The sequence below is a fragment of the Neovison vison genome, chromosome 6, assembly GCF_020171115.1.
Source record: "Neovison vison isolate M4711 chromosome 6, ASM_NN_V1, whole genome shotgun sequence".
NCBI classification, from domain to species: Eukaryota; Metazoa; Chordata; class Mammalia; order Carnivora; family Mustelidae; genus Neogale; species Neogale vison.
Window position 1 is genome coordinate 194426984 of NC_058096.1, and position 25239 is coordinate 194452222.

Genomic DNA, 25239 nt, shown 5'->3' on the forward strand with positions numbered 1-25239 from the left:
ATCTTTATCCATCACATGCCAGTAGCAATGACACCCCAGTAGGACAATGAAGTGTCTCCAGATATAGCCACAAGGCAAAACCCCCTGTCCTCTCCCTCCTCCCCTATAAGAACCACTGTCATTAAAAAAGTTAATAAGTGACTGTTTAAATCTTTACCCCATCCACTCACACTATTCTTAATCTAACCACACCATTCATTCAATACTCTTTATACCTTTTATAAAGAAGAGGAAGCAAAAAAAAAAAAAAAAAAAAGGCTGTCATCAAATGTATAAAATAATTACAGGCACAGAGCTTAAGAGAATTTAGAAGAGAATCAAAGGTTTGCATTCTGCACAGAAAGGATAAGAACACAGTTTTTAAGTCACAAGATAATAGCTCTTCAGGTACCAACAAAATTAACATAGGCCCTGAAGAACTTCTATCCACGTGATAATAATCAGAACCAATGATATCTACTTCTTTCTCTACCCTTTCAAACAGAATAGTAACTCCTCTAATTTGGTATTCCACTAAGAGCACAGACCGTGGAGATGAACTGTTGCTATTGAAATACTGGCTTTAACATCTATTGGTCTGTGTAGGCTTACAAAATTGACATTGAAAAGAAGCTCCATGCCTCAAGCTTCTGCAACTGTAAAAAGAGCGTAATAATTCCTTGAGGGGTCCCAGTAAAGGTTAAATAAGAGAATATTGAATATAGTCATTTTATTTTATTAGTATTTTCCATGAATTAAATCCATAATAGATACTAACTTTAATTCACAGTATTTATATTCTATTTATTTTAAAGATTTAGAGAGAGGGTGGAGGTATGCATATGCAGGAAGCAGGGGGAAGGGCAGGGAGACAGAGAGAATGTCAAGCAGACTCCTTGCTGAGTGTAGAGCCTGATATAGGCTCAATCTTAGAACCCTGAGATCATGACCTGAGCCAAAACCAAGAGTCTAGCACTTAAATGAATGAGCCACCCAAGTGCCAGATTCAACTAGGCCTGGGGGAGGGGAGAAGGAAGAAAAAGAACTGCTACTTGCTTCTTTACCTTGGATGCAAAGTGCTTTAACTGTTCTCCCAAAGTGTAGTCCACCAAATCATCTACTAGATCACACTCCAAGAAGAATAAGGCTAGGGGGAAACGAGAACTGGATCAGGAGTCAGGAAACTAGGCTTCTCTTGTCTTGTAGATGCCAAAGAGCAAGGGGATGATGGTCAACCTCTTAACCCCTCAGAGCTAGGTCTCTGAATTATCCTGTTTGGTGGGTCACCATGGAGTTCTTTGCATTTTCTCTGAGACTATGACAATCAGATTCTACGATTTCTATTAGAACAAATGGCCCAAAGAACTAAATTCTAAACTAAATGACAGATTCTAAACTATTTTCACTTAGTGAGATACAGAGGCAAAGTACTTGGTAACCATCCTTGAAGTGTAATGATTTAATTAAGGAAGATTTTCACACGGTCTTTTTCAAAGTCTCTTAATTATGTGATGCTTTGCCAATTATTAAATTGTCCTCCGTAATGTCTGCTAAGAGGAAATCTGAATTACAGGCCATTTGCAGACAAGAGATGTACTGAAAACACCTGATAGGCTATAAATTCAATGTTGTACATCCACAAATCTACTCCAAAATTGCATTTGAACATTAAAAATGACTCCAGCCTTCACTTAATGGTAAGTCCCATGAAATCAATTAGCTGTTAAAATAGTTTAATTGGAACATATGTATTTTAATTTTGTGTGTGTGTATAAAAAAAAAAGTCTTGCTAATCAACCCCAAACATTCTGAAATTACACTTCTAGGTAATGTAGTGAAAGAAGTGAACTTATAACTGGATAAAACCAAGGATGTGGAAAATGTGAGAAGGATGATATTCAAACAGCAGCAACCGGCAAGGAATAAATTAAGAATCCTATTAATGTACTGCAATTATCCTGAAAAGCAGTCTCAGAAGGAAGTTTTACAACTCACCATCACTCACTAACTCAAACTCACAAGTTCTCCCACTGAAGAACAGTTACTGGCTTTTGGGGTGGGTGTTGGTAGATAGGTATAGTTAGTAATTCCTTTTCTCTTTTAGTTCTTTCCTTCCCTCCCTCTCTTCTTGTCCTTCCTTCCTTCCTTCCTTTCCTTTTTTTCTATGTGGTAGGGGCCCTTGTTTCACATTTGCAATAGGAATGGTCAAAAGCTAAAAAAAAAAAAAATAGAACTAATCACAGCACTGATAGCAAATGTATTCTTCATTTAAAAAGGGAAAAAATTCCTAGGGAATGGTTAAAAAAAAATAGATTGATTTAGGTCACCATGCATAAAAGGGATGATTTATACTTCCACAGTGGTGTTTTGCTTTGAAGAAAGATGGAGGAAAGAAAAAAAAAAATGCAGAAAGGAGAGCCCAGTTCTAAAATTCACAAATAGAAACTTCATACTTTAAAAAGAAAATTTACCATTTTGAAAATGTACACGAGATATAATTGTATTTTTTCCTTGATAATTTCATCTCCCTTACTTGATCTTCCTTTCTTATTCCAGTAACAAAATGATGCTACCATTGAAGAGAGGATTCAGAGGACAACTCTTTTCAAAACCTCTAGTTCCCCATTACTTTGCAGGCAGGCTAGTATTCTGAGGATACACTGACAATTTTCATAGAGAAAGGCACAGAGAAGGTGCTTAATAAATATTGCAGAATGAACAAATGAGTTAGCAAATGAGTGCATGAATAAATGAGAAAATACTACATTTTGTTCAGTTAGAGAATCTGAAGGAGAAAAAGGGGGACAGAGGAAGAAAAACACAAACATGTAAAGAAGAGCAAGAGCAAGGAAAAGCAAAGAGACATACACAGAGGCGCCCTCAAACACACAGAAACTAAACCATCAACAACCCACAAAGAGACCCCAGAAGGATACAAATAAGAAGCAACCAGAGGCAAGCCAGAAAAAAAATACAGAAAAATAATCCCCAAAAGCCTCTCCATCCATCACCTACTGAGATAAAAGGATTCTGGTAAAAGACTTTATTTTTTATTATGTTTTAAAAGATCTACTTATTTATTTGAGGAAAAAAAAGAGAGAGAAAGAGAAAGTGAGTGCCCATGCCCCGCAGGGGGAGAGGCAGAGGGAGAGAGAGAATCTCAATCAGACTCCATGTGGAACATGAGTCCGACACGGGGTTGAACTCACAACCTTGCTATCATGACCTGGGCTGAAATCGAGTAGGACGCTCAACTGACTGAGCCACCCAGGTGCTCTAGTAAGAAACTTCAAAAAAAAAAACATTCTCCGATATTTATATCCTCGTATTCTTGGCACTGAAACACTCCTCTGAGGCCTCTGAATGTGCTACTACTTTAAGACTTGTAAAGCCCTGTTGCCTTTTCACAACCACAGGCATTTCTCCATTCATATGGAGAAACATTCCTTTGTTGGCATGTCAGACCCAATGGAGTCCTGCTACTACTGTCAGCAGACATAATAAAAATTTTATCTTTGTGTCTGATACCATCTTCAGTGAATCAATCCTGAGACTCATAGCCTTCACATTCATGTCCTTGACCATATCAAGAGATGGTCTTAAATTTCTGAATGACCACAGTCCCTTTTAGGTGAAGCTTACACAACCACTAGGCATGCTCTTCACAACACAGATGATTCAAGTTGTAGTAGGACCCCGAGAGGTTTCTGATAACTTAGCCCTACTCAATATCTATTTCCTGAATAGAAACTGAGGTCAAGCACTGATAGGAGGGCAGGGAAAGGTGGGCAGTGGGGTACAAACAGAAGAGGAACAAGACATGGACCTCAGCCTCAAAGAGTTTCTGTTGTTTTCGTCTCAGGTCCCTCACCTCCTGGGGCCAAAGGATCTACTAGATCACACTCTAAGAAGACCACCAAGAAGAACACTTGATACTCCCCAGCTGACGGGCTATCAGGTTGCTCCTCTCCATTCAAGACGACAGAGCCTAAGTCTGTCTCCCCTGAATTCAGTTAAATAATAGCACAACCAAGCCACAGTGTTAGTCACTTGCAAGAGATACACTGATAAGTAAGTGAAGACTCCCAGTCTTCACTGGGATCTCCCAGTACAAAGGCAGAAGCAAGCAAGTAAAGTAACAGCTTTAATGCACAATGGAATGCTCAGAGAACAGCGGGTTAAAGGAAGGACAAATCCCATCTACCTGCGTGGGGAAAGGGGGGAGGCGAAATGCAGGGAAGTGGAGAAAAAGCCTTCCTCGCCAGCCCTAGATAGATGAGTCATCAAGAACTCCTCCTGCCTTCTCAAGGTCTATAAATAATCCCAGGTGCTGCCATTTCATTTAATTACTAAGCCTCTCCAGATGGAGAAAAATAATTAAGCAGTCTGTACCACCGACATGATATAAAGAATGGGTTAGCAACTTGTGAAACATTTGAGTTTTGAAGTTTGCTTTAGACTCTGAAGGGAGGGCAGAGATGAAAAGGGGGGCAACCACTGAACCAGAGACGTTAAGAGGAAAACCAAGCGACCACAGTCATATTCTGGGCAGAAATTTAAACAGGAATAGGAAAAACAAAAACAAAAACAAAACAAAAAAACTGGAACAAGGGGGCTCAACATTGCCAGGAGGAGTGAAACTGAAACATTAAATGAAGAAACTTCACTGAAGATCAGTTGTCAAAAAGAAACACTTTAAGACAATCTATAAATAAATCAGGAACCAATTTATTTCTTCAATGTACAAGACAGACGCCATTGACTGGGCTGCTGGATGCAGACATAATAAAAATTTTACCTTTGTGTCTGATACTAAGATTCTGAAGAGACTCTACCCAGAAAGGTCTACCAAGGAGGCTGGTGAGAACAGCTTCTAATTGTAGCTGCTTTAAAAAAAAAAAATCATGCATTTATAATTCCATAGCCCAAGGGAATCAGGAAATATAAATAAAATTTAAGGCATTCCAACAATTACTACTAGGTAGTAAAACAAAGGAGATGCCCCCCTCATATGATAAATTCAACAATAATCATGTGCTTCTTGAAAAAAATACAATCATCAAACCCATAAACCCATAGTGATCACAACTGCAGAAAGTTTGGGGATACCAACTTTGTAGGAGCACCAGATGGAAAGCCAGTAAGATGTCTGCACAGATTGAAGCCGCGTCGATTCTGATGGAAAATGGAGGGAAGTGTTCAACAAGGAAGGAACAGTGAAGAAACAGTGAAAGAAAAAAAAAAAAAACAATTCAGATGGAGATGATGGAAGATTTCTTGGTCTAAAAACATCCAGGCTACCTAAGTAAGGTCATTCTAAGAACCTGGTATTCTCTAGTCATAAACTTAAGCCAGAGCCAATCAAATTCTTTTGTGTGTTGTTTTCAAAGCAAAGCATCCTTCCACAAATTACCTAATCATTCGCCTGTCATTTCAGCTGTCCTATCAACGTTAAGTTTTTCATATTTCTTTCTTTAAACAGATAAGCTAGGTAAAGTGTTATCAGAATAACAGAATATTTTTCAAGAGTATTTTAATGTCATTTGGTATTTTACATTTTTACAGGAATTCAAATCAGGCTAACAGCAAAGAAGAGTAGAGATTCTACTTTAACAACAGAAAACAATAATTTTAATTTCTGTACTTCTATAAATTAACTACACAGCACTTATTCTTTTTTTTAGTGGTTTAAAAGATATCTCCAGCCTTTGCCCATTCTTATTGTAATTATTTGTTTTAAACACCCTTTAAAATCAACCTCCCCCCTTAGCATTCCCTTAGATCTTCTAAAGGGTTTCTGATCCAAAGATGTGTGTGAATTAGAATAAAGGTGTTCTTTCCTCTAGACACATTACTCACCAGCGCCTATAAAGTGAGCAGACCTTCTAGAACTGTGTGGCCTCAAATGTGCATGAGCATATGTGGTTGCTGTGATTCATTATCCTCCCTACATGGAAGTGGTCCCTCCTTCCTGCAATGGTGCTCCTATGAAGCACCTGGGGGAGACCTGGCTTACCATCTTTCAGCATTGAGAATGACTTTCAACTCTGTAATCCAAAGATGTCAAGGATGCCTGGGTGGCTTGGTCGGCTAAGTGTCCTACTCTTTTAATTTCAGCTCAGGTTATGATCTCAGGCTCATGAGATCAAGCCTTGCATCAGCTCCATGAACCTGTTTAGGATTCTCTCTCTCCCTTTCCCTCTACCCCTATCGCTATCTCTTGCTCAGCCCCTGTCTCTCCCTCACCGTCCCCCCGCAACTTGTTTTTTCTCTTTTGCTCTCTCTAAAAAAAAAGGCATCAGTCACCATTTGAATTACTGGTGCTCAGGTTGGGAGTCATGATCTTAAGATCATGCTGACATGAAGGCATGAAGATAGTGCTGCGATGGAAATGTAGACTCCCTCTGCAGTCACAGACAGACCCTACTTGCATCTTGATCACTGCTACATCATCAGGACATTTTATATTTTCCACCTTCAACTGAAGAAGAGAACAGTAAATGCTACGTAGGTTCAACAAGCATGCCTGTGAGCTACAAGAGAACCACCTGCAGTGGTTCTAGGCGAGGCCAGCATACAGTTCATTGGTCAACCACATGCACAGCAGGCCTGGGCTTGTTTCAGTGCTTTGGAAATATTAAGAACTTTATAATATCCAATCACAGCAAAGGCAGCGGGAGAGCTGAAATCATGCAAAATAACGGGCACAAAATGAGGAAGAAAAGAGAAACAAAGATACTAAAAATTTGAAGGTGTTAAGAACATTATTCTAGGGTACAGAGTAAGTTAACATCAGGACAACAACATCTACATGGAACTCAGCCTTGCCTAGACATGCACCTGTCATTCACATCACGTCACTCTGGATAATTAATATGTGGGTTTATAAGCACCAAGTCCGCACACAGCCTCTTTACAAATATAAGGCTTTCTCCACTCACCTCTTGCTAGCCATTATCACATGCGACCCTGACAGTGAGGTCCTAGTGGGCAGGAGCTGTTTGCATTTATTTTACTTATGTAGCAACTACTGCTCTCCCTAGCACTGAATCAGTGCTAAGTAGATGATAAATACTTCCTCAATACCAAAATGCAAGATATCAGGTTTGAATTTGAAAATATATATGAAGATTTATCTGATTACTTGGGGGAAGAAATTTAACATTCTTATAGCAAACCACAAAGATCTCGAAGTATTGAATGTTATTAGACTGTTAAAATAACAGCAACACTATTTTCCTCTCCATTGCTTGAACAAAGATGTATAAATGCATATGTGGACTTATGAGGAAACAAAAGAAGCTGCTCAACACTGTTGGCATCTAAAAAAAAATTCTGTTCTATTTTACGTTATCTACCTTCTGTGTTGTGTACACAGGGCAGCAACCCAAAATTTTTAGAAGGATTTATCAAATGAAATATATCTTTGCATGTGAACTACTCATCATGCCCTAGAAATACTTTAAAAATTTAAAACCTGCATTTCACACTGAGGTGTTCTGCTGGTTTGTACACCAATGGGCTTTGCCTGCCTAACTGGTCTTACATTTCACAACAGTTTATAGAGCTGGAAAGCACAGAAATGTTCAGCATAGCACATATTATGAACTGGTTCCTCCAGGACTCACAGAAACATTTTTAAACTTTGTTTTCCTATAAGAAAGGTGACCTATACAGTAGGACCTGGTTGGGCTGGGCATGGGTGGGCAGGATAGGAGGAGGAGAGGGTTGATTTGATGGTGCAGCTATAGTAGAGGTAACGCTACAAGAAAATATATTGTCCAAGAGGACAATCACAGAAAACAAGGGATTAACCACAGAAGTGGGTATGGTTCAAGAATGGCTCAAGTGACCTCAGTATTGCATAAGGCAATCTGATCATGGTTTAGATGCAGAAGGGGTATAGATAGAACCCAAAGAACCTGCCCACAGGGCAGTGCCCAAAACAGCCCTCTGTTCATGCAAAGACACATATATGGCAGGCCTCCATCCCATAGAAAAAGAATTGCATGGATATGGATACAGACTTTATTTGGCATTAAAAATGTCTACTATGTGCCAGAACAAACGTTAGGGGCTTCATTTAATGACTACTTACAATCTTAATGGTGTAGACAGAAGTTGCTATTCCCATTTCACAGGTAAGAATACTGAGGCTGGAAAGTTTAAATTAACTCCATCACCATTATGCAGCTATTATGTAGAGACAGGACTCAAAAGCACATAGTTTTGATGCTAGTGAATGAGTTTTTAAAACATGATGCTCGGGGGTGCCTGGGTGGCTCAGTGGGTTAAAGCCTCTGCCTTCGGCTCAGGTCATGATCCCAGGGTCCTGGGATCGAGCCCCGCATCGGGCTCTCTGCTCAACAGGGAGGCTGCTTCCTCCTCTCTCTCTCTCTGCCTGCCTCTCTGCCTACTTGTCATCTCTGTCTGTCAAATAAATAAATAAAATTTAAAAATATATATTTAAAAACAAAAACAAAAACATGATGCTCAACTGATTTATGAAAGTAATCAGGGAAAAGACATGTGTGGAAGAACAATGGGGAGATCAACCAAATACATAAACAGAGAACTTACAAAATATCAGACCATGAGCTTTGGTAAGAAATATGTTTTGGAACATGACCAAGTTACATACCCACTATGCCTCTCCGTATAAAAGCAACTAAAAAAAGGTCCTACCAAAAAAAAAAAAATTTACCCTTACTATGAGTAATACACTCTGATATTTTCTGATTATTTTTTCTGCTCCATCGTTATTCTAAAAGTACTGGCAGGATTTACTAAAATTATTTCATGGCCCACTAGTAGGTCAGAACCCACAGTTTGAAAAACAGTGCCATAATCAATCCTAATGACCACCACTCTGTTTCTGGTATAGGTAGAATATTGGGTTTTTCAGTTTTCCATAAATAATCTTCCATTTGAACCTTTGTCCATGAAAGGAAAGGGGGAAATGTGGTTAAAAGGTAGTGAGAGCACTGGATAGAACTGTCTATCATATGTCATATGCTAAAAAGAGGGGTGAAATTAACATACTCCAAAGAAGAATGGGTCCATCTCAAAGACAAAGAAGCTTGCCCCAAAAGGCACAGGTTAAAGACCCATAGTGGAAAAGGTTCTGATGTCTTAAATATTCCATTGAGTTGTCAGAATAAAAAAGAGAAAGAAAGTATGGAAGTTCCTAAAGGTATTAGCTTGGAAATGGTCTCAGTGAAAACTTTTGTTACCATGGGGATTTCTGGGAGGGAAAGAAAAGGGGTCTCTTCAGAGAAGTGACTGATGCTATTTATTAATCTACTTGTAAGTAATGTCAAATTTTAAAGATGCTCCAAAGAAAATCACTTTTTTTTTTTGCATCAGCCTTTTAATATGCTGGAGGAACCTGTTCAAAACGCTTCAGCAGTGATGTAACTTAGATGATAAATGTGTTCTTCAATCTGTGCACCAGTCAAGTAGCAATAAAATCAGAATAATTCATGCAAAAATTTTCATTATGTTTCTCAACATACTTATTTACATTTTAAATCACACATTAGACAATATGAAATATCTTTCATTTAGACAGGTGTGAACTAGAAAACAGATGCATTCATTAGACACAGAACAATTCGGCAAATTAAAAAAAAAAATACTCAGAGAACTCTCTGGTTGAAGTACTTGAGCCACCATTAACTTACTTGAAAAAATATGGCCATGGCTCCGATTATTCTGTTTTCTGAAATTGCAGTTTGAAAGCTGTCAAAGTCGTCTGGATTATAAAAGAAAATCTGCATCTGTAAAAGAACAATTAAAATATGTATTAGGAAGATTTCAAGCCTAGACACAAATAGAATAGTAAGAGGGACCCAGATTGCTCACTTCCTCAGATTTGGCCAAATACATTCACCTATCCATATTTTTCCTTTGCTAAAGTATCTAAGAGCAAACCCCAGACACTGTATCATTTTCTCCTTACAAACCGCACAATCACACATTTTCTCACAGAAGTGCCCTCCTGCTACCCAAAAGAACGCTGACACCTGATTGCCTGATATTCGTGTCACGGTGAAAGTTCCCATAGTATTATGGAGCAAAATTTTAATGGAGTAAAACAACTTGAAATTAAAAAAAATAACTACGCCTATGAGATGCAGTTCACATTGCTTAAATTATAGATACTTAAATGGGCACATCTTTATAAGCAATGCTCTTTTGGAGGAATTTGAAGGGGTCATAGCCCAAATGGAGTCTTTCAGTGAATCCACAAGAAATTTCACAGTAATAATAATATTTCACATTTTCCAATTTGCAAAACTGTGCCATAGATTATTTTACTTAATTCATGTAACAATCCCTATAAAGAAAGGGCAGAAATGACTACCCTTAGTGATTTGAAGAAATCAGATGAAAACACAGTGCTTCAGAAAGTTGATGTTAACTTGGCTAAGGTTGAACATCGAGGAAAACTATAAAATCAAGGTGCTCTCATTGGAACCCTAAATACTTTCTCTTACATTTGGGTAGAGTTTCTTACTCAAAAAGCAGAATACAGACAAATCAACTTAAAATCATGATCTTAATGTGTGAAGAGTCTACTATTTAGTACACTGCGGAGAGCAAAAATGGACCACGGAATGTTCTCGAAAGAATACATATATAATAAGAAGAACAGCTTTGGGTTTTATTCTAGCTTCTTCATTTACTTGCCTGTAGACCTCACACAAACAAGTCGAAATCAAGGTATCAGCTTCCTCATGTATAGAATCAAGTATTTACCCTTGGTAGGATGGGTGTGGAGATCCAACAAGTCACTGTGGTATACGGTATGTAGAAGCATCATGCCTACACTTCATCTGTGTCAGCAAATCACTATCATCATCATCATCACCATCATCATCATCAACATATTTCAAGGTTAACATCTGGCAGACACTGTAAAATTTCTCATAAGACTGTGATTCCTCTGAATCTTCTGGAATGACCCTACTCCTTACAGAAAATCCAATCTCCTCTATCATTCATCAGGTTGTCCCTATTTTCCAAATAACGTGATGCTATTCTCCACAACAAACTGAACCACCACACCCCAGAGAGAATCTGCCAATAGGAAACTGAATGCTAAATTCCCAGAGGGGAAAGCTAAATCAGAAAAACTAGCTCAAGTATAGGTCAAAGGTTAAACAGAGCTTAATTACTTGAGACTGTTAAGAATAAAGTGACACTTCTTTTCTGAAGGCTAAAATCAGGTGGTCCAATCAGGACACTTTCTAGGAAAAGTCAGGCATCCAAGTGGATGAAAGAAAAATGGGTAGATTCCTTTTAAGGACTTTCCTTCTTACAGTGAATTATTTTTTTTACACTGTGGATTCTCACCAATTCTGGCAGCCTCTTACAAATGTGTTGCCTTTAGGTTTGGACAGCTTTAGACATCATGCATTTACACTGAGAAAACACCTTTCAATGAGGTGCAGATTAAAAGAGTTTAATACTTACGTGAATTGCTTTGGGTACAATGCTGCAAACGCAAGAAAGAAATGCTATACAAGTATATTCAGAAAATACACCTCAGTTTCCTTTTAAAACTCAGGCCCTCAAATTAAGTAAGTTCACAGAAGTTTTTCTTACTCTACAGCCCACAAGCAGCGGTGGCATTGTTTAATGCATCACCTGAATAGTGTGTGATAAAAAATACTTCAAGACCTCTTCAAGGGCATTTTCATTTATGACTCGGTGAGGAAATTCATTTTCAGAAAATGTCTTTGAGTCATGGCTCCACCCAGCAGAATAATAAAATGTCTCATAAAGAGAACAGTAGCAGAAGTCTGAAATAGCAATTTTCCTTGCTTTTTCTCTCAAGTTGTAGCCTGCCGAATTAGGTTAACTTTTGAAGCTATCTTAAATATGAAGAGTAAGGACTGGATAGAGTTTTGCTGAGTGAACTGGACTTTAAAATCGCTTTGTTGTTATTGCAGATGAGATAAATGGGGGCAGAAGCTGCAAACCTGTTTCCCAAAACCATCTCTGAAAGGTGTTGGGTTGGCTATAAAATATCATCAGGAGCGCACTGGCTTTCTGTATCTGACCTCAAAAGCCATACACAGAGTCCTCTCCCATCACAAGAGTGTTCTTCCTAATAAAGCGAATCTAAGTCATGTTTATCTGTATCAGCGTATCAGTCCTTCTCCTGAAAAATCACGGTACACAACAACTGAAGGAAAAGGCTGGGGAAGTCTGGCAACAGAATGGTCTATGAACTCTTCCATGCAGCCTTTACCAGGAACCCTGATTATTTATATTTTATCCCATTTGCATTCAATCTCTCTCTCTATCTCGTCTGCACATACAGATACACAATTTTTTTTTATGAATCACCGGGTAGTAAGTGGGAGGAAATATGCCCCTTTACTGCTAAATACTTAAGTGTATAATTTCTAAGAATTAGGACAGTCTCTTATATAAGCACAGTATAATTATTCAAATTAGCATATTTCACTTGATACAATACTATTATCTCATTCACAATCCATTTTGAATTTTGGCAAATGCCCAAATAAAGTCCATTACAGATCATTATTCTGATTCTTAGTTCAGGAATCCAATTTAGAATCAAACTGTGCATTTCGTTGTTACATCGCTTTATACTGACCGCTCCTGCCCCCACTCCCATCTGGGACAGTTACTTAGTCCTCCTTTATTTGAACAGTGTGAAGTGTGCAGGTCAGTTGTTAGGTACAATCAGGGTCTGTCTCATGGTTCTCCTGATTGAATTCAGGTGATGCATTCGGGGCAAGTTTCCACGGGACTGACATTGTCTTCATGACGCATCAGAACGGGAAGTACACCCTGTGGATTTCTCCCAATAGGAGGGGTGTTTAACCTCATTGTATAGTTAAGTTGATGTCTGGCAGCCTTCTCCACTATCAAGTCATTAATTTTCCTTTTATAATTAGACGCAGTTTTTAGGGAGCTACTTGAGTTTACATAAATACACTGTTCGTCATTGAACGTTCATCCGCTAGTCTCAGCATTCATTGATGACTTTTCCAGTGCACTACCCCCTCTATATGCATGAATGGGATTCTAGTGAAAGGAATAGCTTTCCCTTCTCCACAGTTTATTTATCCATTCATCCATTTACTTAAATCCACCTGAACTCACTTATTTTGTTTTATTCAGTGGGTTATAATACATTACCATTATTTATTTTAATGTACAAACTGTCTCAATAGGAGATCTTTTGCACAGTAGGAACCCTTCCAAATGGACTCCTGTCTTTCTGCTATGGTCCCATCATTTTATATTTTTTATATTTTATATTTTTTGTGTATTTATATTTTATATTTTTACATTTTATATTTTTTAGCATCTCCTTATTAGCTGACACAGACGTTCTAAACTGATCTTGTATTTTCCCTGTTCCAACACTAAAACTGGCCATAACTTGGGTGAGTTCTGGTTCCTTTTAGCAAGGAATGGTATTTAAAGGCATTATACCCTTACGTCAGTATTTTCCAAATATGTTTGCAATGAGAACATTTGGTCCTTCAAGAAAACTATATAGCTTAAGGCTCAGTGACTCTATTCCAACCAGGACCTTCCTTCCATGGGAAGGAGAGCTGGATCAACTCATATAAATGGGTGTTCATTCCACCATGCAGAGTGTCACGAGACCCATAAGTCTCCTTAGTCCCAGAAACAAACCATATTAAGATCAACTAAAAAGGGGTGCCTGGATGACTGAGCGGGTTAAAGCCTCTGCCTTCAGCTCAGGTCATGATCTCAGGATCCTGCGATTGAACCCTGCATAGGGCTCTTGGCTCAGCACGGAGCCTGCTCCCCCCACCCCCACTGCCTGCCTCTCTGCCTACTTGTGATTGTCAAATAAATAAATAAAATCTTAAAAAAAAAAAAAAGGTAAACTAAAAAGCCACTGGTAGACTATGTACCAGTGCACAGTCAAGGGACCAGTTCTTCAAAATCCTTCAAATTCTTGAACAAGCCTCACAGACCCAGATGGATCATTTGGTTCCACCTTGTAGAATGGCTGGACAGGAAAAATATTTCTCTGGCCAGGTCAGGGTGATAGAAGAAAACAGAGGATCACATAGTATGACCTGACATTTGTAAAATAAAATTTCACAAAGAGGAAAAGCCCTACCAGTGACCAGGAGGCTTATGCCAAAATATAGGTATGGAAAGTGCCTGAATGAATAGTAACACCTCTGAGTAATGGGAGGGGGATGAAATGGATAGTGTGAGCAGAAGTTTGACCAAGGTCAATGCTCCACTGTTGAAGGGTACTAGCATGATGCATAGAGAGTCACAACAAAATGCCCACTTAGCTTCTTCCCCTTTCTCTTGCTTTGAGCCATCCCCCCACCATAGTTAAAATGACTCTAGGTGCAATTTGCTATAAAAACTATCTTTATGCCTGGTTTCCAACATCACTAGTTGTGTTAAGCTGAATGAATGCAAAGCAACAAATCTGAAAACTAGATCCTTCTATATTTTTATTAATTCTGTTATGTTCTACACATTTAGGGAGTGCTTACTGTATGCCAGGGACTGTGCTATCATTTATGAATACTCACTGAGGCAGGTACCACCATGATTTTCACTTTATAGCCAAAGAAACGAAGGATTTCCAAAATTTAGAAAGCAGTTAAGGAAGAGGGATAGGGACTGTCATAGGAACTTAATCTTTCCAATCCTAGAGTTCAGGTCTTAATTACAGGGCTTCCTTATGAGGGACAAGTGTATTTGCTTACTACCCATTATGTATAAGGTACTATGACAGATGAAGACCCATTTTGTGCTTAGAAAGATTGAAATATCAATAATGAGGGGCGTCTTGGTGGCTCAGTTGGTTAAGCATTTGCCTTCCACTCAGGTTCTGATCCCGAGGTCCGGGGGATCAAACTCCACGTGGAATCAGGCTTCCTGCTCAGTGGAGAGTCTGTTTCTCTCTCTCCCTGCACCCCCCCAACCAACTCATGCTTTGTCTCTCTCAAATAAATAAATAAATAAAATCTTTTTTAAAAAAGAAATATCCATTTCTCTGTTGAAGGGCATCTTAGCTCTTTCCATAGTTTGGCAACTGTGGTCACTGCTGCTATGAACATTGGGGTAGAGACAGCCCTTCTTTTCACTACATCTGTATCTTTGGGGTAAATACCCAGTAGTGCAATTGCAGGGTCATAGGGTAGCTCTATTTTTAATTTCTTAAGGACTCTCCACACTGTTTTCCAAAGTGGCTGCACCAACTTGCATTCCCACCAACAGTGTAAGAGGGTTCCCCTTTCTCCATATCCTCTCCAATACATGTTGTTTACTGTCTCGTTAATTTTGGCCATTCTAACTGGTGTAAGGTGGTATCTCAATGTGGTTTTGATGTTGAATTTCCCTTGGAACATTGAAAAAATAAAATAAAGTTTTAAAAAAAGAAATATCAATAATGAAAGAAGGTTATCTTTATTTTTTTTTAAATGCCAAAGTTAGAATCATAGTTAAATGTATCACAAAAAAAGTAAGCCAATGAACGGCTCTTGGACAAGTGAGGCATGTAGTAAATGAATACTAATACAATGCGGGCAATGGGTTAGAGGGGACATTTCCTTTATGATGGACTTTCTACCTTCTAATGTTATAGCTGTGTGCATAAGTCAGCTCTCACACCTCCATGAAAATGGAGGCAAGAGGCAATGACCCCAACATGGGTGGAAAAATCCAACACTGACTTCTCCAGTGATTTAGAAAGCTCTACATTTTAATTTCAAACAACTGGCATTTCTACAACAGGCTTCCCACATACCTATGCGTCCAAGCAAAAAAAGAAAAAAAAAAAAAAGATAAATTAAGTAAGGAAAGAACATGCAGACAGTTCAGAGGAAAGGCAATCTATTGAAAGATTCCCTAGCCATTTCCAGATACTGTTGGGCACCTTCAATGGAGTAGAAGAAGAATACACATAGGAACAGCTACAGGAGAAAAATGGACAGAGATGACATGTAAATGGGACAAGACAAAGACAGTAACAAGAAAGGCAACAGCAACATTAAAAACCATACAGGAGGCAGTAGATAGCAGAACCAAAGAGGTGAGATGTAATTTTCTGATCATGCGTGGCATTGATCTGGAGTAAGCTAGCTGAGAACATAGCGGAGGGCTACAAACACATGCCCAAGTATAAAAATGTGCAGTAAAGGCAAAGCACAATTCCAAGCACGGTTAATGATCAGCTGGTTCCACCTGCTGGATCACTTGGCTAGGATGATGTCAGAATTGAAGTTTTTGCACAATAACTTCTTAGTCTAACTTGATTTGTAGACTGTGCTGCACCATAACTGCTATGAAGCCAAATCACAGACACCCAACACTGCACGTTCTACTTTAATTCTGCCACTGCCATCAGCCAGGAAGATCGATGCAGGCAGGAAGTACATCTGCCGAGTCAAAGCTAGGTCTTTTAGAGGACTGTTCCTTGTAAATAGTAGTAACTTATTTTTGGTGTGAATAACATGGTTGAGGGCTCTGTGTGGTAGGAAGCAAGGACAGACAACTGATAAATCCAAAAAGAATGTAATGAGTTTCTTCCTATATATAGGAATAAATAACTAAATGAATAGCAGGGACGGATCAGAATACTAAGAGAATGAATGGATTTAAACCACTGGAGAAAATGCTCAGGAAAGTGCAGACGCCAAAATCATGGGGGAAATGCGAGGTGGCTCCAGGTACTGTTCTGCTAAACACCGTAGATTATATTATTTTCTCCTCGATCTGTAAGAAATTCAAACCATTTTCTACCTAAGTAAGTAGGCTGAAATTTTGATCCTCTAACAAAAGAAAACCTAGTCATGCAAATTATGGAAAGCATGATAAAAACATGCTATATATAGCATATAGAAATAGATGACACAAACATTCTGAATTCAGAATCATTATACAGGCATTTTGTTTTATATCAATGAACAGTTTATAAACAGTTGTTTATATCAATGAACAGTTTTTACCCCTAGTTACTTTTTAAAAGCATCATTATTGTATTTTTAACCCTGTGATAGTTATTTTGTATGTCAATTGTCTAGGCCGTGCTGCCCAGTTGTTAGGTTAAACATTGTAGATGCTATTACAAAGGTATTTTTTAGATGTGATTAATATTTGAATCTGTAGATTCTAAGTCAAGCAGATTACCCTCCATAATGTGGTGGGTCTCATCCAATCAGGTGAAAGTGTAAAGTGTCCCTTTAGTAAAGTATACTTTACTTTACTAAATGTCCCTTTACTAAAGGGACACTTTACACTCTCACCTGAAAAAAGTGGAAGGAATTGTTTCTCCAGATTCTAACACAGAGATTCTGCCTGGGTTTCCAGCCATCAAACTTAAGACTACAACACCAACTCTTGTTGGGATTTCTAGGCTGCTCTGCAAATTTTGGACTTGACTGCCCCCACAACTGAATGAGACAAACACCCCCAAAGTTAGGACTGATTTTAAGCACCTATATACGATATATGTACGATATATGTACAAGTGACTGTGTATCACATTCCAAACCATTCTGCAAACCAGTTACTTTTTGAGCTTCCTTGAGCTCTGAGCTCTCACCTTCATTCAGTTCTTTCTAACAAGATTCTCCCTGGAGAATGTAGCCCCTGTTAAAACACAGTTCACACACTCTTGTGGCTTACAGCAAGGTGGCCATGAAGTTGGCTGACAACATGACCATGGGTGACATAAACAGAAATCGAAGAGCTTGGGCTAGCAAGTCAGACCTGATTCAAATACTTAAGACACCAAGGTTTAATTGTCCTTGGTGAGAGCTCCAAGGCTCAGTGTCCATTTCTGTCCAAAAGGGGTACTACTTAATGTCATCATATCCAATAAACACATGCTTTGGTAAAGTAAGAACAAATTAAGCAGCTCCCATGTTTTATTATTATGTATCTTTACTACCGTATGACCAGAAAGGATATATGAATTAAGGTGAAGATGAATTGTTTCCACAGGCCAGCCAACAACCCAGTGAGTCATGCCACAAAGTTCAGCAAAGAAACGTGTGTTTAGGCTTCACACAGCCCTCACTGGAAGACTATTTTTAGAAGACTGTGCTCCAAAGAATAGCAGGGATTCAGTACCTTTGTAGGCAAGGTAGCATTTAAATAAACATTCTGAAACATTTGCTTTATACAATATCATTAATCACGGAGTATGCTAATCCTTAATTATTTCCCTTTTTTTTTTTCTTTTTACTTTCCCTGTAACATGGAATTATCTTCTACTATTTTACAGCAGGAATCCAAATTTCCGCAGGAGAAGACTCCAAAGTGCACACTAGGACTATGACTCATACACAGTGAGGTGCTGGGATGATTTCTGGGATCCCTTTAAAAAGTCTCTGTGTGTTACTTGTTTGTGCCTTTCTAAGTCTATTTATCAGCTGATTTTTGGAATTTCTGGTTCGATGATGCATCTGATTAGTCACATAAATATTTAATCTTTGTATTTTTCCCTTGGTAAGGAATGATTCAGTCTCTTACTTACAGTATCAAATTGACTTTTTTAGGGATTTACTATGCCTGATTCATGAGTTCTTTCTCAGAGTTCAGCGTAAGTTCAGACACAAAGGAGGTAGGTTCAACATCCACCTGTATATTGGCCAGTTACCCTTTTCATGTCCTCAGGATAGGGAATGGTAAGCTATAGGTCTCCCATTAATTAGCTGTGTGACCCAGTTGAAATCAGTTGCCCTCTCTGAGTCTTAACATCCCCAGGAGTAAATGGAGGATAAGAAATGCACCACTGGGGGCGCCTGGGAGGCTCAGCAGGTTAAAATTTTATGCCTTCAGGAGGACATGAACACATATTTCTCCAAAGAAGACATCCAGATGGCCAAAAGACACATGAAAAAGTGCTCCACATCACTCGGCATCAGGGAAATACAAATCAAAACCACAATGAGATATCACCTCACACCAGTCAGAATGGCTAAAATTAACAAGTCAGGAAATGACAGATGCTAGTGAAGATGCAGAGAAAGGAGAATCTTCCTACACTGTTGGTGGGAATGCAAGCTGGTGCAGCCACTCTGGAAAACAGCATGGAGGGTCCTCAAAAAGTTGAAAACAGAGCTACCCTACAATCCAGCAATTGCACTATTGGGTATTTACCCTAAAGATACGAATGTAGTGATCTGAAGGGGCATGTGCACCCGAATGTTTATAGCAGCAATGTCCACAATAGCCAACTATGGGAAGAGCCTAGATGTCCATCAATAGATGAATGGATAAAGAAGATTACACACACACACACACACACACACACACACACACAATGGAATACTATGCAGCCATCAAAAGAAATGAAATGTTGCCATTTGCGACAATGTGGGTAGAACTAGAGGGTATTACGCTGAGCAAAATAAGTCAATCAGAGAAAGACAATTATCATATGACCTCTCTGATATGAGTAATTTGAAAGGCAAAGTGGGGGGCTTGTGGGGGAGGGAAGGACGAAATGAAAAAAGATGGGATTGGGAGGGAGACAGACTATAAGAGACTCTTAATCTCACAAAACAAACTGAGGCTTGCCATGGGGAGAATGATTGGGTTATGGACATTGGGCAAGATATGTGCTATGGTGAGTACAGGGAAGTGTGTAAGCCTGACGATTCACATACCTGTAACCCTGGGGCTAATAATACATTATATGTTAATTAAAAAAAAAAAAGCTGCCTTCAGCTCAGGTCATGATCTCAGGGTCCTGGGATCGAGCCCCGCATCAGGCTCTTTGCTCTGCTGGAAGCCTGCCTCGCCCTCCACCCCACGCCTACTTGTGATCTCTCTCTCTGTCAAATCAATAAATAAAATCTTTAAATTAAAAAAAAAAAAAGAAAGAAATGAGAAATGCACCACTGGGTCATAGTGAGCATTAAATAAAATAAGTCAAGGAAAGCACGTCCCACAATGTCTGCCATACCGTAGGCCCCCAAATGATTCACATGTCTTTAACAATTAATTAACAGGGAAAAAAAAAAGGGGAATAAGTTAATGAAAGGTTTCCAAACTGGAAACCAAACATTAATCATTAATGGAACTGATAAATTGTGAGAGTCACATGTAACAATACAGACAAACAATGCTGAGCCAAATAAGGCAGGTACCAAAAAAAGAAAAAAAGAAAAAAAAAAAGAATTAAAATTAGAAAAAAAAAAAGTTCACTGTGATCCTATTGAAATGAAGTACAAAGCCCAGGAATAACTCATGCAGTTAGAAGCCAAAACAGAGGTTACCTGTGGGAGCAGTGAGTGGAAAAGGGTTTCTGGGGGTGCTAAGAAGTGCTCTTTCTTGATATCAGGGCTGGTTACAAGAGTATGAAAATTCATTAACCTGTTTTATTATTATTTGTTCATTTTCCTCTTTGTATATAATATTTCAATATTAAATACAATTCACAAAATTCTATGCTTTTTAAACTGGGATAAACAAAAGTATAATGCCACCTAACAATAAGAGCAGGGAAGAGTTTGTATCCTTATGTGTGACCCATTCTATTTCATGGAAGCTACTCCAAATCTGAGGGTAAGGCTAGAGGTAATGTATCTGCTTGACAGAGCAAGTTAAGGGGACCGTGCCTTAAGTGTGTAGAATCAGGCCAGCCTCAGACCAATAACTGGAACAACCATCATTTCGCCCCCCTTTCCCTCAAGGTGAACATGGCCAAGAAAGCTCAGAGCTAGGGTGTCCATAAAACATTCCACAGAGCTGCTTAAATGTATCCAATCCTTATAATACTTTATATGAATTAATTCCTTTCATCCTCACCACTACTTTTTGTGGTACTAAGTCTTGTCTGAGCAGTAACAAAGCTGGGATTCAAACCCAGGCATTTGATTGCAGAACCCACACATTTAAAATCCTCTCTATAAAACATCCTGATCAGAATTCCCACTAGCAATGAGGAATACCTATTAGTTATCTCCAGGATCCTCACACAAAGTTTCCAGAGTAGTAGTTCCCCACTATGGGCGTCTTTGGACTCCAGAGGACCCTGGCCATGTCTAGAGTTATGCTGGGTTTCAGTACTAGAAGGGGTCTACAGGCATTTAGTAGACCAGGTAGAGGCCAGGTATGCTGCTAACCACCCTACAATGTGTAGGACAGCCCCCAAAAGCAAAGAATTATCCAACCCAAAATGTCAATAGTGTTGAGGTGTAGACACCTTTTCTATACTCACTGTCACAAGAAACCTAGCCAAGGGATTTGGTCAAGCATTTTGTTTTTCTTTCCCTCTTCCCACTACTACTGACCTCTAAAGGGGAGAAACAAGTTTATTATAATGGGCCCCAAGGACTGGGAGAGCAGTTTCCCCCTATGCATAAACCAGTAAGTTCAAACCACTTTTACTTATTCTTGGAGTTACTGTAATCACTTTCTTTTCTATTAAAACAAACTTTCCTTGCCTGTATAACTACATCACACATAAGGTTGATTCTGAAAGGCAGTGGAGCTTAACACCTTGGACACAGTGGAGGGGGAGGGGATCCGCAGGTGCATCTGGAACTCATTTGTATTTCAAAAACACGAAAATAACCACCGCAGTGTTTGTGCTCTTTGTAATATGAAACTTTTTAGAAATTGCTTTGTACTTGGTAGTAACAGCCACATGATTCACCATGAAATGAAGTCTGGAAAATCATTTTGGATAAATGGACCTATAAATTCAATAGAATTTCCATGACAACATAGACTGCAGCACTCAGCCACAAATAAAAGGTTATAAATCATTCAAAACCAACTAGGAATCAGCAATACGGCTCTCGTTTTGAAATATAAGAAACCTGAAATATAGTTTATTTGTTACTTACTCACCCAAACTTCCCATTATAGTTCTTTCCTCACTTCTGATATTATATTTTCTACCCCATAATAGGTGTTGGGAAAATGATGAAGCCAAGAACTTGCAATTAAGCTAAATAAAATTAACACAGGTACAGTGCTGGTGGTATTCCTCCCTCTCTCCTAGCCAGAACCCCACAAGAAAGCTTTTGCACAAATAAAAGTTATGCTGTTTTATCCAGAAAACTGCAATTTGCCTTACATAGCTACTTCTGCCAGATCAGGGTATCTGTAAGAAAAATGTTCATGCAAAACATTTCAGAGAACACACATGCAAGACAACCTGAATGTTTCCCAGTGCTTCTGAGTTCTATAAATCAAAATCAAATCCTCTACTGTCTTCAGGACAACCCCCACACTGAAGGATTTTTTAGATTAGCTGGGTCAACCCAACTAGAACATGTGTTTTATGGAACAGCTCTCTGTTCCTTGGGTCACCTGTTTAATTCTGGTGGAAATGCCCTTCTGATGGACTCTTTTGGATAAAGTATGCTGGGACCTCTCCCCGTGGGAGGTGCTGGTCCCAGGACCAAGCACACAGTAGGCACTCCTGCAATAACTGTGGGATAAAAGAAGGGACACCGGAGGAAATGCACTGCCCTGCTCCATTCACAGCCTCTCTGATTTTTGGCTCCCTAATAGCCAACGCCTTTGGGAAGATAACTGGCAGAGCAGGGAAAACAAATTTAGGAGCTAGGGCTTTGGTCTCTAGAAGGGCTGCCTGAAATGCGGCCAAAAGATGGATATGTGTGCACTGGACAGTGTCTTTCATTTTCTATCAGATGAACTCCTGTGGTTCCATCTACTACAATGTGCTGATAACTCTTCAAGATGCATTTTTCAGCCCTGCTCTCATATGGTCCATGGCTTTTGTCAAAATCTTCAAGGGCTCTGCAAGCCGGAAAGGTTAAGAATCAGGGATACAGGGGGAAAAAAAGTGAACATGCCCTCCAGGAGCACAAAATCCTTTTCCTAAGATAGATACCTAGAAGCAGTTCAAACCATCCTCTGAAAATTGTACACATTTTATATTCTAGTCAACAATGTCTGAGAATACCAATCTTCCTATACCATTGCTAACAGTGGATTTATGAATCCTTATTTTTTATACATTGGATGAACATATCTGTTCTTATTTTTAGTTTTCCCAACAACCAATAAGAGTAACGATCTTTACTCACTTTTTTCCTAATGATTTTCCTTTTTTCTTCACTTAGGAGGTCTTTTTAATAAGAAAAGTATGACTTTGCCAGAAGTGTTCCATATACAAAGGCAAACGTATTTGCCCCACCACTACTGGTATCGGGGAAAAAAACAGACATGCATAATAAATAGGAGAAGTGGTGAGATGAACCCTGGAGGGAAGATCAGAAGTTGACCAATAGGCGATGCCATTAAAAGTTCTCAAAGATATATTGCCAATAGAGAAAGTCAAGATGCATGATAAATACACACTTGACTTAAAAAATGCCATAAATCAAAATACTTTATTTGTTGTGGATGTATCTGCACAGAGATACAGAACTAAGAAAGCAGGTCGGGGGCAAGGCTCAGGAAAACAGGACAACTAACTGTGGTTTTCTCTAGGGAAGGGGCTCGGATTGGTTTGGGGCCAAGAAAGGTGGTTTGTTTCATCCCGACTGTTTAAAACACTTGGTGGCTCTAACTCATTGCACATCTAGGGGGAAAAGTCTTCTTTAAAATGAGAGAGAGAGGATAAAAAAGAAAAATCTAAAAGGAAAGGCACAAAACCAAAATCCCTACCACTCCTACAGAGAGAGAAGGTGAAGCTCATGTATCTGTTTGGGGATGGAACTCAGAAAACCAGCCTTATCAGCAAAGTGCTCCAGAAGAATGAATCCATCAGCCCCTAGTGACAGACAGCACAACATCACACAGGCTATGATCCTACTTTATCCCTGATATCACTTCGCCACAATTCACTTCTCATTTATATCTGCCTGCTATGAAACATACAACCCTTTAAGCTAATACTCTGAAGGGGGGGGTGGGGAATAAAAGAAAAATGGAGCTCCTGTTTGTGATCCACACAGACTATCCAACTAGTCACTCTCTTGAAAAATACATTTATGCAGATGAATAGTTTCCCACTTTTTTTTTTTTTTACTTAGCCCTAAAATTATAGTATACCCTTGGTAAACACAAAGTACTAATTCTCTCAGACCATATCTATGGTCAGAAAGACAGCAGCAAATTAGGGAGCAAAACAAGGTTGCCCAAACCAAGAAGAGCAGCAGCTTTGCCAATGTACTTACAGGGTACAACCTAGAAGGGATGATTTTGGGAGAGCTTTTTTATGGGGTGGGGGATGATTTTTGGGAGACATCAACATCCTTAGTGGTGAGGACAGAGCTCTGCCACCAACATCACTGTGATTATAGACCAAAATATTCTTGGCTGAGTGACCCTCCTTTCTATGAATTCCCCAGACCACAATTTTGGATGAGTCTGAAAAGAATACTGCTGTTAACACCCGTATATCAGCACCTAGATTCTACCATTAACATTTTTTTCCCCCAATTTATTTATTTTCAGAAAAACATTATTCATTATTTTTTCACCACACCCAGTGCTCCATGCAAGCTGTGCCCTCTATAATACCCACCACCTGGTACCCCAACCTCCCACCCCCCCGCCACTTCAAACCCCTCAGACTGTTTTTCAGAGTCCATTTTAACCCACTGAGCCACCCAGGCGCCCGTACCATTAACATTTTAATACACTCGCTTTATCAAGTCCATTCCTCTACCATCCATTCTGTCAGGTACTGAGTTTTCAAGGAAAAAACCCATCATCATTCTCCAACAGTCAGCCATTGTCGAACTGTAACCTCAACATGAAGAGAAAGCCAAGCAATACATTCCAAGCTTTGGGTCCAAGCCAGAGGATGCCTTGTTGGTTTGCGAGGGGGTTAATAATGCTATTAATGACAACATCTTGAGATTCTGATAGCTACATCTCAGCAGGGAACTGTTAATAATTAGGAATAAAGAGTTTAAGGGAGGGGATAAAAACAACACAATATCAAAGCCATGGTTTTATGAAGCCAAGAATCTGCAGGAGAGAGTGTCAGCCAATAATCATGTTATTGATTGGCTCCATTCATGTCCCTGATTAGCTAACACTAGAACACATCTAGACAGACTATACATTAAATAAAACTGTGCTCAAACACTTGTTTTACTTGTCTTGAAGTTGTAACATGTAATGAAACAGTGAGCACACTCAGAAGTCTACCCAAGAAACCAGGTTCATTATCTTCAGAGCCATCCTCACAAAAACCCTAGCCCAAAATCTTAATGAAGAAGGTGTTCTAAATCAAGAGCAGCTTAAGTCACTACCTTGTCTGGGATTTAA

At 39.1% G+C, this 25239-nt stretch overlaps 1 protein-coding gene across 3 annotated transcripts in view; it reads right to left on the reverse strand.

Annotated features, from left to right (window-relative positions):
* Nucleotides 1-25239, reverse strand: part of PTPRG (protein tyrosine phosphatase receptor type G) — a 709729-nt gene that overhangs the window by 200759 nt on the left and 483731 nt on the right. For all 3 annotated transcript variants that reach the window (XM_044253275.1, XM_044253276.1, XM_044253274.1), the window contains exon 5: nt 9663-9758. In XM_044253275.1, coding sequence (XP_044109210.1) covers nt 9663-9758 — 96 coding nt within the window. The remainder of the gene's footprint in view (nt 1-9662; nt 9759-25239) is intronic.